General features: G+C 55.9%; 1 protein-coding gene across 2 annotated transcripts; it reads right to left on the bottom strand.

Annotated features, from left to right (window-relative positions):
- Positions 1 to 1,108: 1,108 nt before the first annotated feature.
- Positions 1,109 to 11,329, bottom strand: IRF5 (interferon regulatory factor 5). Of its 2 annotated transcripts, none has more exons than XM_019452701.2 (9): positions 11,024 to 11,329; positions 6,766 to 6,971; positions 4,548 to 4,737; positions 4,066 to 4,130; positions 3,528 to 3,561; positions 3,091 to 3,360; positions 2,426 to 2,818; positions 2,222 to 2,340; positions 1,109 to 1,945 (listed from the first exon to the last, which is right to left on the bottom strand). In XM_019452701.2, exons 2-9 carry the CDS (start codon positions 6,958 to 6,960, stop codon positions 1,697 to 1,699), a joined length of 1,515 nt encoding a protein of 504 aa, XP_019308246.2. In that variant the 5' UTR covers positions 6,961 to 6,971; positions 11,024 to 11,329; the 3' UTR covers positions 1,109 to 1,696. The 2 variants fall into 2 exon arrangements, with proteins under 2 accessions (XP_019308246.2, XP_019308245.2); XM_019452700.2 differs by lacking the exon at positions 11,024 to 11,329 and adding an exon at positions 8,280 to 9,796.
- Positions 11,330 to 11,877: the final 548 nt, after the last annotated feature.

The following is an 11,877-nucleotide window of genomic DNA, read 5'->3' as shown; positions in this document are numbered from 1 at the left end:
GAAATTATTTGACTTTGTTGGGGGGTGAGGCGGGAGAGGGAAGCCCAAAGCTGATCTTAATGTTTTAAAGGAGTTGTAGCCCTGCACAGGTGTTAGATTTGAGGGCACTGTTCTGTCTGGTGTTACAGCCATCTCAAGAACAAATCAACAGCAACAAAACAAACAAAAAAAAAAAAAAAAGAAAAGAAATAAATTTTTAAAATTTAATCAGTGTTTGTTTTTCCTTCCTTTTACTGCCTCAGAGCTCTGAAATGACACAGCTAGACGACACGAGTGAGCAGTCTTAGCCACTACCTGGTAGACGGCTGCCTATGGAGTTTAAACAGCAGGCCCCTGCTCTTGGTGCCACGGACCCTTCATATTTCAGGGGAGTGGCTCATTCTGCATCTTTTATTCTTCTAGTTCACCCTAAAGCTCATGCTACATTTGTGGTACGTATATTCTTTCTCCTGTGGCCACCCAAGTAGATGGATTAATTCCTAACCTACTGAGTACAATATTTGGTCTTTGAAAAAAAGAAACCTGTATTGCAGTATGCTTGACATAGAATAAGCTGCACATATTGAAGTTATACAGCTGATAAGCTTTGACATAGGATACACCCATGAAACCATTAACACAAGATAGTGAACATACCTTTACTCCCAAAAGTTTCCTCATGCCTCTTACCATCCACCCCATGCTCAAGTAGGCACTGATCTGCTTTCTGTCACTGTAGATTAGTTTGCATTTTCTTTAGTTTTATATCAATAGGATCATTCAGTATGTTAAAGTAATTGGGTTTTAAGCTAATAAGCTTGACTGCAGAGCTCTATCTAATATTGAAACCAACGAAACAAACCTTCCTGCATAACATCGGTTGTACTCAGAGTTTGACTTGGACAGGATCTTAGGCTGCATACATTTAAAAATCCACACCCTTACTTCAGCTAGCTTCCTCCTGGAAAGCAAAGCCAGCCAGTTCAGTGCTCCTGGCGCCCTACTGACTCATCAGCCTAGAAGGCAGACCCGCCCTGTGTCATGGCCCCAGAGATGGAGGGCAGGTGCTAGGGGAAATAGAGCCAGCTGATATCAGAAATCGGGTCTGGTAGAACAGCATGGAAGCGACTGGATCTTTTCAATATTTATTAACTGAAAAATACATAAAATTCCACTTCTATTCCATGTTCTTTCAAGGAGGTAGCTGCCAGCCTTAAGCATCTGGTATAATACCTATGTGCATATCTGTCTCAGATATGAGGGTGTGAGGCTCAAACTAGGGAACCCCCAAATCAGATCAGGCCCATGCCCTGTTGAGAGAGCATGGCCCACAGCACTTGACTGTTTTTGCCTGAGGACTTGGGGGGCAACCACAAGGGTGGGCCACTCTGGGACAGATCCCTCTCAGCTAGGCCCCTAGGATTGGGGGAGTTCTCTGCTCACCGGGGCTGATGGCGGAGTTCCTCCAGAGTGAGCAGAGGCGAGGCACATCCAGGAAGACTGAGCCCTGAAAGCAAAAGTGGCTTCTAGCTTCCCTCAGATGCTGCGAGGAGAGCCTGGAACACAGAGCTCTCTTGCCTCTCCTTAGCACAAATCCACTTCCAGAAGACCCAGAAAGAGGACCTGCAAGCCAGTCAGGTGCCAACTGGGGCCATTGCACCTCCACATGAATCCACACAGACACCTGGGAAGCCCATGCCAGTCACTATCCGCAGTCTCATTGTTGCATGCCGACTGGGTGCATGGGCCAGGCCCCCTGGCCAGCACCAAGACCTGCCACAGGAGGGGCCTGGGCCACAGGCTGCAACTGCTGCTGGGACTGCCAGATGTGATGGAGCTCCTTGAACTGTTCCACCATGTGGTCTTTGAGGTCTGGGTTTGAGATCTGTAGCCGGATACTATCAGCTGACCAAGAAAGCTCCCCTGAGAACATTTCCAGCAACAGCCGAGCTGCTACAGGCACCACCTGGGAGGCAAAGAGGGACAGGAGAACCTTGGCGGGACTGTCAAATCTAGTTGTGCCTGAGGCATCCATCAGGAAGAAGGGCTACCAATTTCTCCTTCATACAAAGGCTAGTTACGTGTGGACAGCCCTGGGCGGGCCTTGATTATCTTTGGCCGCCAAGTTCACACTGCTCAGAGAGCCCTGAGCCTCCACCCTGGGGCAAGAGCTGAGCCCCAGGATTTCCCAATATTCAAGCCAAAGCAGAGTGGGGGCTTGAGAGAGGAGATGGTGGTATACCTGTACAGTGATGAGCTTCTTCTCTCGGGGTTTGAGGTCAGGCCACTCCTCCCCAAAGCAGAAGAAGATCTCAAATGGTGGCGGGGTGTTGGTCTGGCCCTTCTGGAACAGGATGAGCTCTGCAGCAAGATCAAGACCCTTAGAGGCTAGAACCATGCTCCCGGGCGACAGGAAGCCAGGAGGAACATAATGTGGGTCCCTCACCATTGAGAAAATGCTCCAGGCTGAAGAGCTTGGTTTTGACCTCCCGCTGGATGGGGTTGGGCTGTGAGCCGTGGGCTGAGGCACAGGGCCCGCTCCAGAACACCTTGCACTGGCACAGGCGGATGGCATACAGATCTTGGCCTTGCAGCTGGAGTATAAGCCCGCGGTCCAGGACATCCAGCAACTGGTTTGTGTAGAAGCGTTGCTTGTCGCTGGGGATGTCCTCAGGGCTGGGGAAGCGCACTTGCTCCAGGCTCACGGGGCCAAAGAGCTCTACCTGCTCTTGGGTGGCCTCCAGCTGGCTGTAGAAGAGCCGGCAGCCCTGTGGGTTGCTGATGGTGAGGGCACGGGGTGGCCGCCCCCGGTACTGGAACTTGATCTCCAGGTCAGTCACTGTGGGGCAGAGGGCAGGCCCACCCAGTCTGTGAGCCCTGTGCCGCCTCATTCTGCAGCCCACTGACTTGCTCTCTGCCCAGCAGCCAGGCCATCTCGTCAGCTCTCCCACTTAGATCTACCCCCCACCCAAGGAGGGACTGGCTTGAGCATCTTTGCTCTTCATCCTCCACCCTTCTTGCAAACCAACCCCCCCCCCCCAGCACTGTTTTTGGACACAGCAACCACCACCCCCCCCCCCCCCCCCCCCCCGCTCTCCTGTGGGTCCTTACAAGGCAGCATGTGGGGGCTGATCAGCAGGTCGGGCAGGAGTTGTTCGCCTGTGGGGGGCAGGCTGGCAGCCAGGGACCCAGGCTGCAGGCTCGGCAGGACCGCAGGGAGAAGCTCCCCAAAGCCAGCAGGGTTGCCAGGGGTGGGGCCCAGGAGGCTGGGGTCTGGTGCAGGAGGGCCCAGCACCACAGGTGGCTGGAGAGTGGGTGGCCACTTGACATCCTCTTTGGGTAAGGAATAGGGTGCCATGGGGGGGCCAGGTTGCACTGCTTCTACAGAGGGTGGGGGCAAACAGAGCTTTAATGCCACTTCTGGTAACTGCCCCCTAGGCCCACCTACTCTTGGCCCTGGGCCTCCCTTCAGCCCCCTCCCAGGTGCCTGTGGTACCTGCAGCTTCTCCTTACTCTAGGCCCCCAACCACACCACCTCCCAGCCCCACCTGTGAGGCTCAGGCTTGGTAACATCCTCTGGAGCTGAAGAGAAGACAGGCAAAGGAGAAGGGAAGAGGCCAGAGAGAGAGAGAAGGGAGGCCAGGTTAATGAATTGATCTGATGCTAAAGAAATAACACATGAGCACCACAAAAGGCAATTCCCCAGTGTTCAGCTTAGCAAGGCCAGACCCTGCCTCCAGTCCCAGCTCTGCCCTCCCAGGCAGGTCAGTGAGCTCTCAGGGCCTCCGTTTCCTCATCTGCCTTCTACAGGTAGTAATACCTACTCAGCCCCAACTCCTGAGGGTGTGTCAGATGACATCTGGTCATGTTTTGTACCAACAAAACCCTAAGGAGATTCAGGGTGCTGACTGTGTTCCTATCAGAACTCCCAAGAAGAAGCTCCAGAGAAGAGCTACAGAAAGGGCAGTAGGGCCCCGGAGGAAAGGGGCCGCTTAATCCTAAAGCAGAGCAGGACAGCAGAAAGGCCATAACAAGGCCCAGCATGTCAGTGCAGGCAGACACTGCCAAGAGTGGCCCGGAGCTCACCTCTTCCTCTTCCTCCTCCTCCTCCTCTCCTGCACCAAAAGCGTAATCCTCACTGGGCTGTGACTCTGCAGAGCAGGGAGAGAAAACAAAAACAGAAACGCAGTCAGTGGAGGAGGAGGAGGAGATGGGAGAAGGCCATCAGGGCTCCATGGGGCAGCTCCTGCTGTGGCTTCTTCCCTGCCGAGAGCTGCCCAAACAGGAAGGTGGAAGGCCACACAGCCACCAGGAATCACTAAGGACCTCTCCGACCCCATGGCACTAAGCTCCTTAGGCCACTAGACCTACACTCACTGGAGCCAAGAACAAGGGCAAGGTGAGCAAGATAGACACAAAGCCTGGTCTGTGCCAAGCCATCCCGGGCCTCACAAATGGTCCGTCGCAGGCCACTCCTGGAAGCCCGGGGTGTAATGACCTCGCAGGCCCAGGGCCCTGGGCCTTCCCGCACAGTTTCCTTAGGTGGCCCATGGGGTCAGGGGTGATACCTGCAGGAGCGTGGCCATTAGAGCAGACCTCGTAGATCTTGTAGGGCTGAGGTGGCATGTCCCGGGGTCCATCATAGATGAGGCGGAAGTCACGGCTCTTGTTAAGGGCACAGCGCAGGTTGGCCTTCCACTTGGCCGGGTCTGCCTCATCCACCCCTTCGGTGTACTTTCCTGTCTCCTTGGCCCAGGCCTGGGCAGGAAGAAAAGATAAGGCAACCACAGAGAACCTCGACCCTCACCAAAGCCCCAGCTCCTCCTGGCCTCTGGGAGTCACTGCTGAGCCAGTGAGACCTTCAGGGACACACAGCCTGACCTGAGTGTCCCTCTGCAAGGTAGGGATACGACTCTAGGCCTTCCCAGCCCTTAGGGCTCCAAGAAACTAAAGGAAACCTAAGTGCTTTGAAAGGCATCTTATCCACTGCTCCTGCAAGGGTAAATAAGGTAAAATCTCTAAGGAGAATGGTGGATGAGAACATAGGATCTGGAGTGGGACCGGGTTTGAATCTGGAAACTGCCACCCACCAGCTTTGTGCCAGGGGCATGTCACTTTGCCTCTTTTTGCTGTGATGTCCTCATCAGAGTGCCCACCTCACAGGGTGGTAGCAGAGACTCCAAGGCCCATAAAGCACTCAGAACTGTGCCTGCACTTTGGATGGGCTCCATACACTTTAGCCGTTGGTATTATTTTTGAGGGTCAGTTGGCTAATACCAGGATTACAAAGGTTTCTTCCCTTTAACGTAGCAATTCAACTTCCAGGAATTTATCCTAGGGGTACAGAAGCATCCGCACAAAATTCTGCACATAAACAAGGTTTATTCATTGCAGCACTCTTTGTAAAAGCGGAAGACCCCAAATAAATGTCCCTCAATGGGAACTAGTTAAATTATGGCCAATCCTTAGAACGGAATAGTGGGCAGCAAGAAAAAAAAGGAGGGGGGGGCTTTTGATATCCTAACGTCATAATCTTCAAGAAATACGAGGTACCGGAGGGTATGTATACACCTATGATTTTGTGAAAAGCAGGAGAAAAGATAGGTACATATCTGCACACATGCACAAAAATCTCTCAGGAAGGATAAACAAGACACTGACAATACTAACTGCCTCCAGGGAGGGAATGGGTGGCTGAAGACAGGGGTGGGAGGGAGACTTTGCTGCAAACCATTTTACACTTTTTAAATTTTGAATTGTGTTACCTCATCAAAAATAAGAAACAGATTTGAAAAGAACCTTCAAAGGGTAAATATCAACCTGCAAAGACTAAGGAGACCCTATCCAAATGTTTAAAAATAAGGATTCTCTTCGACGCAGCAATGTTGAACTCTAGGAACTAATCCCAAAGAAAATCATTTAAGATGTACAAAGGGTAAGAGTTTAGAGGGTATCCGTGGCAACGGGTCTTCGACACTGAAACACTAAGCACTAAGCAATGTGAAGTGTCCAAAAACTGGGTTTGGATATCTAAACTGCTAAGCCCCGCACTGGTCACGGAAAGTGATGTGGCATTTAGGGCAGAGGAAAGCTGGTTCCAATGTTGGATGGTGAAAAGTGCAGGATATTCCAGGTTGATTCCATTTTTGAATTTTATAGACACACATGCAGAAAACTGAACATACAAGCAAAAAATATCCATAGTTGTTATGTGCACTCCAAACACGCACACTGCACACATACTCGTGTGATGAGAAAGTGACAAGAAAAGGGAGGAGGAGGAGTTACAGGAAGGTCTCCTGGGGGCCTTTCAGTCCCCACCTTGCTCTGGGCACAAGGTTAAAAAAAGGCACACTGCAGGGGTGCCTGGGTGGCTCAGTCAGTTAAGCGTCCGACTTAGGCTCAGGTCACGATTGCACAGTTCATGGGTTTGAGCCCGGTATCGGGCTCTCTGCTGTCAGCATAGAACCCGCTTCAGATACTCTGTCTCCCTCTCTCTCTCTCTTCCTCCCTTGCTCTCTCTCTCACACACACACACTCTCTCTCTCATAAACAAATAAACATAAAAAAAAAAATTTTTTTTAAAGCACACTTTAGGGGCACCTCTTGGCTCCGTTAGAAAAAAAAAAAGGCACACGGTGGTTATGCCTGCATCCCCTTAGTCCAAGCCTGGGGTCGCCTGCAGCAAGGCAGCTGGGACAGCGGTCAGTTTAAGATGTATGGGGAGGTCCTCTTCTAGGGAGGGGGTGCATCAGAAGTCCAGGAGTACCCCCATCCTGGGCTTACCTTGAAGATGGTATTATCTCCGTCCTGGCTGGGGCCGTGCCGTGTGGCATGGCGCCAGGGGATGTAGAAGAATTTCCTCTCCCCATTGACCCACTGAAGCCCTGGGTACTGGCAGCTGTTCACCTGGGCCACCAGCCAGGGCTTGAGTCGCACACGGCGGGGTGGAGGGGGAGGCCTGGGGGCCGGCTGGTTCATGGCAAAGGGATCTGCAGGAGAAAGCCAGAGGGGGACATCAGAAGCTCTGCAGCTGGCCGCTCCCTGCAGCAGGAAGATGTGCAGGGGGCCAAGCCAGGGATTTGCTGGCTTCCTCTTCCTCTCTGGTCTGCCCAGATGCTCACGGCCAATTCTCTTTTCCAGCTGTCAGCTTTCTGGTCACAGGGTCACTGCATCTGCTTTGTGTTTGGGAGGTGGGAGAGGGGGTGGGGTTCAGATAGAGGGGATGCATGCGTGCCCCGGCCAGGCATGCTTTACCAGGTGGGGCATCAATTCCCCAGCTGCCGTGAGGCCGCAGTGGCCCAAAAGGCACAGGGCGGCCCATTGCTGCCTCACTCCACGGCTAGGCAGCCCACAGCCGGTGAGTGACTGATACACGGGGACAAAAAGCCAGTCCCCTTGCTTCAGATGGGGCAAACCGGTGCAACAGGCGCTCCAGAGCTCGGTGTGGGGTCAAACCGAAGGCCATCTGCAGCGGATGCCACTTCCTTGCTTAGCTTTCTTCCTGCCCCACCCTGCTCCCCTCCTCTCCCCACCCCTTCTGCCCTCCCTGTCCTTATCCGGAGAACTCCCTCACTATGCCCCCTTCTAGGAAACTTGGCCAAAGACCAAGTCCCAGCATGTGAATGGAGGAAGGGTTTTCACACCCACTCTTCAGAGCTTCCTTTCTTCCTCAGTTTCCCTCCAAGGATGAAGCTTCCCCACACCTGGACATCTTGAGAGAAATCCCATCAGCCCACTCAGTCTACCTCCTGCCTCACCAGGGCAGCAGCCTTAAGTGGGACTTGAGAAATACCACCCAACTGATATACCTCAGATGTTGGAAGCTTCTGTCCTCCAGCTACTTCTCCCCGACCAGCCCTGCTCTCTCCTCTGAGGGGGGTTAAGACCAGACATAAGAGGAAGGCCGCTGGGGCTGTGACACAGGCGAGGGTCCAAGGGGGGGCAGGCCTGTCAGGGAAGGAATGGCTGAAGGAACTAGGGCGTCTGGATTAGTGGGTAGGGACAAGACCTATCCTTTGTGGCACCACCATGTGACAAAAGGACTAGGGTTTGAGTCAATACCTGGACAGCCTCCACTGAGGCAGACTAGACCCAGGTTGAAAAAAATGTTAACAGCTAAAGCTATGCAATCAATAGGCTCGGCCTGGGAGCCACTGGTTTCTGGGGGGTACCTACGCCCAGGTGGGCTTCCAGGTGGCCTGCCCTAGGTGGCAGATTGACCAAGATGATCTCTCAGGCCTGGACCCTATCATTCCAGGCCTGCTGGGAGCCCTGACCTCGGTTTCCCTGCCCAGTACCTTTTTGGCTGTGGTTGCTAAGCGCCACCTCCACGCTGCTAAGACGTCTCCATCTGCGGGCCTCTCCTCAGGGCAGTGCCCAGCTCTGGGCTAGGACAGGGAGTTTAGGAGAGCCCCCAGCCCTGCCCCCAGGCCTTAAAAGATTGAGGGTTCAGTTCCCCTTTCTACACCAGCCTCCACCCAGCCCCAGGGGAAATGAAAGTGGCCAGAACAGACAACTCGGAAATCTGACTCACTGTGAACTGGGGGAAAGCTACATGGAAAAATTCACGTTTGGGTCCCCAAGACCAAATTCTCAATCCCTCACCCCGTAGCCCATTCCCCAGTCCCCCGCTGACGGTCACTGTACACTTGGTGTGGTTCACAGCTTTGGGGATGGCCTCACCCATCCCCACCCACATTTGTATTTGTAGCTCCCACCCGCATCCTCAGACGAGAGGCCGTGGTCCTAGAATGACCGGTGATAGCCACCAAGAGCTGCCATTCTGGCTATGTGAAGTGGACAGAGGAAAGCTCTGGTGACCCAGAGGGGAAGACAAGCTTCCCTGACGACCAGCCCCCGACACGGTCAGGCCCGCAGCTGCGCCAGGGGTGATGGAGCTGGGACACCAGACAGGCCTACTCCTCTCTCTGCCCAGGGCAAGGAGGAAGTTAGGGTGACTCCCTCCCCGGCCGCCTAGCCTGGCCCAGCAGTGCTGTTCAGTAGAAAGATGTTGAAATTATTCACGGCAGTAATGCACAATCGCTTCGGGTATTCTAAGGAGGGGAGTATGGAGAAAAGGCTCCCATAACAAGCAGCCAGGGCCAAGGGAGGGTATCCGGCAGGCAGGCCAAAGAAAGATCTTCTGCCTCGGGTGCACCAGGCCCAGGCTCAGTGTGTTTCCCAACGAGGCTTCCTCCTGCCTAGAGGTGGGCTTAGATCTGATTCAGACTATCCTAATGCCAAGAGTTCTGAATTTCAATGCGTTTGGGCCCCGTCCCACTTTCCCTCCAGGTAGAAATAGTGGCCCAGACTTCCCGGGCACCTCAGGAGCTATAGCACAGCTCTCAGAAAGTCCATCCACACTGTGCTCTGCCGGTGGGAGGACTTGATTTTTCAGTAGAGGCGGGGCTTGACCAGGGGGTCTGCCCTGACTCATTGACAGCTGAACACGTGTGCCTTCTGGAGACTTGGGGTGACATTTCTGCGGCCCCCACACCTAGGATTTGAGCCCCGGAGAGTGGGGAAAGCCAGAAGAACCTGCATCAGTTTCCATGGAAATAAGGAAAAGGTGTGGGCTGCTGAGGACCTGAGAAAGCCCTTATGGGTGAATTCTGTAACAGTGAAGCATCGAGAAGGGCAGCCCAGGAACCTCTGCTGGGGTAGGAAAGCCCCACAATTCACACCAAGGCCCTGGAATCCCCGGAGCCAACCACCTGAGGAGCCCGGAACCCTGCGGAAACCAGGGACCCCCTAGGGGAGGAGCTCTGCAGCCCGGTAGTGGGAGGAGCAGCAAGCCCCTTGCTACCTGTCTGATTCACACAGCCTCCCGGTAAATCCCACACGAAGTTCAGGGCTAAGGCAAAGGGTTCCCTGCGCCTGGCGTGACCCTAAATCCCACCGCCTCCAGGTGAGTTGACCACATCCCGAGACAAGCTGAGGCCCAGATGCCTCTCTAGGCTTCCTTCAGGGGAAGGCCAGGGCGCAGGGGGAAACCCCAAAGTAAGGCCTTTAGGCAAAAAAGGGTGGTTTCCCAGTGCCTCCCTGCACTTGACAGAGCCTTAGCGCCCCCACCGGCTAGTTCCAGGGAGGGCGGGACGATGCTTGTGGCCTTGCTGCCCCTCTATTCTCCTCCATCGGCCCCGCCTGCGTCCTGGCAGGTCCTGGTCACTTATCCCCGTTTGGGGCGCGCGGGGAGCCCCGGCCAATCCCGCGGATCCACCCCCGGGGCGCGGGCTCAGCTTCTGCCTCTTGGAACGCTCCGCGGGCTGATGGCGCCCCCTGTCTCTTCCCCCACCCTGCCGTGCCCGCCGCCCATCCCCTGCCCCTGCTCAGAGACTGCCCAGAGAGTACTGCGCGCGGTGGCGGGCACCTTCTACCCGCGTCGGCCACAGTCATCTCACTTTCCCTCTACTTTTAGACTCGTTTTGTTTTTAAGTTCGAGGGAAGTATGTAAGGAAACTAGTCCAAGAAGTGCGCCCCGTGATTCTTCTCTGCTACGAGGGTCAGTGCCTCTTGTTCTCGGCCACTAGTCAAAAGACGGCGCCTCCACCCGACACCATCTTCCCACACACTCTGCCCGAATTCCCGTCATTGGCAGGTGCCCGGGGAAGAGATGCGAAGCGTGCAAAAGGGGGGAATAGGGGCTCACCCCTCTACGACCCAAGCTAGACCGCTGTCGGGCGCCCGGGCGCTCCCCATCCTTGCGGCGGCGAGACAGAGGGAGAGCAGAGTTGACTTGGGGCTCCTGACAGCGGTGACCCCTCCGCCGGTCCCCGGGCTCCCCGGGTGCCTGAGGGACGAAGGCTGCGGGTGTGAGGCACCCCAGACTGATCCGGACGTAGGAAGCACCTTGGAGGCCGCCAGACCGGAGGGGCACGCCCTGCCGTGGGCGCCCCCTCTGCCCCCCGCCACCGCGGGAGCTAGAGCGCCCGGAGGAGCCGGACGCGGACCCCTCCCGCGCGCCCGCCGTACCTCCGTTCCCCGCCCGCCGCCGGCCGGTGCCCGCAGGGCGCGGAGAGGAGCGCGGGCGGCCGAGACCTACCTGTCTCCGATGCACCCGCGTGGCTGCGCCCGGGAGCACGGGCCGGGCGGCGGGGCCGAGCTGCGCTCTCCCGGAGCTGCGCCTCCCGCTCGCCTGGCACTTCCGCATCACCCGCCCCCGCCCCTGGATCGCGGCCGCCGAGCCTCTGCGCGCCGGCGGCGCCCCGCCCTGCCCCTCCGGACCACCCTGGGCGCCCCCGGCTCTGACCCGGCGACTGAGGGCTGCAGAGCGGGCCAGGCCGGGCCCCCCAGGGCTGCCCAAGGCCTCTGGGGGAAACGGCAGGCCGAGCGGTGGCCTGGACCGACTACTGGGCTCCTTCGGCAATCTGGAACCGCAAAATAGTCATTTGACAGCCCCAGACCCCCTCCCCACGAAGCCAAAGTGCTCGGCGGGGCCCGGGAACTTCCCCAGCCCGCGCCCTCCGGGAGTTCAAGTTCGGGTCAGACACAGGCCGTCAACAAAGTACGAACGAGGGCGCGGTAGGGCCGACCGATAGGTAGCTTCTCGGTCCTCTCCCTGCCCGCCCGCGCTCCTTGGAGGGTCGCTCCAGGGCCAAGCTGCTGGCACCTGGATCCGGACACCCCCCTCCTCGACGTGCTGGCAGACAAGGATCCTCAAGCCATTCTGTCCCTTTTTCTGAGTCTCAACCTGCCTGCCCCAGCTCTCCCTCCCTGGTTGCCTTTGGGACCTCTCAGGATCAGTGCGTGGTCTCTTGTCCCACACTTAACTGCTACCTTGACCATCCATCTGTCTTCTGAACGTTCTTTGATTTCACAAGTGGGTCTCACTCACTGGCCCCAAACTTCATCCGTCCTGTTCCTTCTCCTGGAGCGATCTTTGCTTGATAATGACTG

Source organism: Panthera pardus, unplaced genomic scaffold, assembly GCF_024362965.1.
Source record: "Panthera pardus isolate Hobbes unplaced genomic scaffold, ASM2436296v1 HiC_scaffold_8, whole genome shotgun sequence".
Taxonomy (NCBI): Eukaryota; Metazoa; Chordata; class Mammalia; order Carnivora; family Felidae; genus Panthera; species Panthera pardus.
This window is presented reverse-complemented; position numbering and strand designations above follow the sequence as displayed.